At 35.3% G+C, this 2,860-nt stretch overlaps 1 protein-coding gene across 1 annotated transcript; it reads left to right on the top strand.

Moving 5' to 3' along the window:
• Positions 1-308: 308 nt before the first annotated feature.
• LOC143616447 (protein PIN-LIKES 7-like) lies at positions 309-2,236 on the top strand. Its single transcript, XM_077089271.1, has 8 exons — positions 309-536; positions 621-745; positions 843-964; positions 1,053-1,376; positions 1,503-1,603; positions 1,671-1,723; positions 1,797-1,982; positions 2,077-2,236. Exons 1-8 carry the CDS (start codon positions 322-324, stop codon positions 2,199-2,201), a joined length of 1,251 nt encoding a protein of 416 aa, XP_076945386.1. The 5' UTR covers positions 309-321; the 3' UTR covers positions 2,202-2,236.
• The last annotated feature ends 624 nt before the right edge of the window (positions 2,237-2,860 follow it).

The following is a 2,860-nucleotide window of genomic DNA, read 5'->3' as shown; positions in this document are numbered from 1 at the left end:
GTTTTGTGGATAACAGGAGTGTAAAACTAGCTAGTCCGAAAGGGCTGGCAGGCTGACTCCTCTTAATCTTATCTCTATTATATTAATTTAATTTTCTAGTAATAAAAAGGCTGGAATCCAAAGGCAACTTGTGTACTCGTTTCTTATATATTATCACACATCTATATCCAATTCAATGTTACCTTCAAATTCTTACCAATTTGAATTCAACTTTGCTTCCATCCAACCTCTTTCCAGCTTCTTTCTTCAACAACAATATATATAAAGAAAAAAAAGCTCAAATTAGTAGAGCCAACAAATTAAAAAGAACTAAAGTTAATCATGGGATTTTGGTCGTTGTTTGAGGTGGCCTCCATGCCAATATTGGAGGTGTTGCTACTCACCGCGATCGGAGCCCTCATGGCAACTCAATACTTCAATCTTCTCACTAGTGACATCCGCAAATCGCTTAATAAGATTGTGTTTGTCGCGTTTACTCCGTCACTGATTTTCGCTAGTCTAGCAAAGACTGTCACACTTGAAGACATTATCTCATGGTAAGTAGTAGATAAGCTAATTATTTTATATTGAAAATCTGCATGCATGTTGAAAGTTGATAGCATGATTAACTAATCTTGTAGGTGGTTTATGCCATTAAACATTGGATTAACATTTCTTTGTGGAGGGATGTTAGGATGGGTAGCAACAAAAATAATTAGACCAAAGCCACATTTGGAGGGATTACTCATAGCTATGTGCTCCACAGGTACTTATATTTGTCGTGACTTTTAAAAGTCGAATAAAACGTTTATTGTTCCAGTAACCGGAAAATATTAAGTTGTTAAATGTGATTATGTTGATAGGGAATTTGGGAAATATTCTTTTGATAATTGTCCCAGCAATATGCACCCAAGGTGGTAGTCCTTTTGGAGAACATAGTATTTGCAAGTCTAAGGGACTCTCTTATTCATCCTTCTCCATGGCTGTAAGCTCATTTGTTGTTAATTAAGTTTATAACTAATTTATTTTCACTTATATTGGATAATTTAGTATTCATGATTAATTATCAACAGTTGGGCAGTCTCTATATTTGGACATACACTTTCCAGTTATTAAAAAGCTCGAGTTTAAGGTACACCGCGATGAAAGAAATCGAGGATTCAACACAAGAACCCAACGAAGACTCGGATGCAAATGCGAAAAGTCAAGAATATATTGATGTTGTTGTGCCTTTATCATACTCGACTAGTGACGACACACAAACCGAACCTGTGAACACTTTACATGAAGGATTGTTGAGCAAAGATGAGAAGGAAGATAGATCTTTGTCAAGGAAACTAAAAGATATGCTCCACAGTGTGTTGGAGGAACTTATGGCCCCACCAACCCTTGGATCTGTAAGTTTTAAAAAGCAGTTATCTCATGATATAAGCTTACAACATACAATGATAACAACAACAACAACAACAACAACAACAACAACAATAATAATAAAAATAATAATAATTTGGTCCGGTCTTCAGATTGTAGGATTGATTTTTGGGGCAACACCATGGCTGAAAAACCTTGTGATAGGAGATGATGCTCCTTTACGAGTTATTCAAGATTCCGTCACATTGCTCGGGTACATATGTTTGTTTAATTCAAGATTCAAGTGTTCAATCTTAACTAACATCTACATTGTTATTCAGGGATGGGACCATACCATGTATTACTCTTATACTAGGAGGCAACCTTGTACAAGGTAAATAATGATGAAAAATGTGGCATTACATGTCTTGTTGGAAATCGTGTATTTTTTAACGACTTTGGTATAGGTTTACGCAGGGCAAGCATCAAACCAGTAATCATAATCACAATGATTTGTGTTCGATACATCATTCTTCCGATGGTTGGAATTCTGGTGGTTAAAGCAGCTACTCATCTAGGAATACTTCCAGCCGATCCCCTATTTAGTTTTGTACTATTGATTCAATATACCGTGCCTCCTGCCATGAATATTAGTAAGCATATTTTCAAAACTTCGGTGTAATTAATTAGGTAACGCAAAATATTAAATATAAACGGTTAATAATATCCTACACACTGATTGATCAGGTACGATGACGCAACTGTTCAATGTGGGACAAGAGGAGTGTTCGGTTCTTACGATGTGGAGTTACATAGCTGCAGCATTTGCACTAACCGGATGGTCAACAGTGTTCATGTGGCTCTTGACATGATCCCTCATATGTATAAACTCAGGTTGAAAATCTAGAGTTTACAAACACGCTTTTTCGACATTAAGTCATACAAGCGTGCATATAATCATCCTCGTGAGTTATTTATTATTACAAATGCGTGGCACGCATCATTCATCTTATTGATAATTTTGTACTAGTAGTCTGTTTTTATTCAACTGATTTTATATCGATTTGTTACATTCTGAAGGCGTAACATGTTTGCTGGCTGCTATAAGGTGTAACATGCATCAACCAGGTTTTTGTCTTGCAGCTTCACAGATCATCTCTCAAATAAAAACAAAATTACTAGCTTTGCCAAGCATGCACATGTGACATTAGATCTGATTAACCGGATGTGTGATGAAAGACTAGGACTCTAAAAGAGAGTGAGACTTAATTTGGATTTACCTTAAAAAGTGTCTTTAACAAGACAAAAATAAGCATAGAACAAGTCAGCAACAAAACATGAGAAAACAATAACAATCACAAAGTTGTTCATTATTATTAGCCAGACTGTTCACATTTCAGTTTGAAACAGTTGATTCAAAGTTTCAAAACAATTTATTATTTATTAGCATTTTCGTTTGGTCAATTGGTGAATAAAATGAACTAAAAAGGGGAATCGTTTGGTCAATTGGTGAATAAAATGAACTAAAAAG

Source organism: Bidens hawaiensis, unplaced genomic scaffold (assembly GCF_021521415.1).
Source record: "Bidens hawaiensis isolate Kalapana, Puna unplaced genomic scaffold, B.hawaiensis_p1.1 tig00047450_1, whole genome shotgun sequence".
NCBI lineage: Eukaryota > Viridiplantae > Streptophyta > Magnoliopsida > Asterales > Asteraceae > Bidens > Bidens hawaiensis.
Note: the sequence above shows the minus strand (reverse complement) of the source record. Positions and strands in the feature narration are given on the sequence as shown.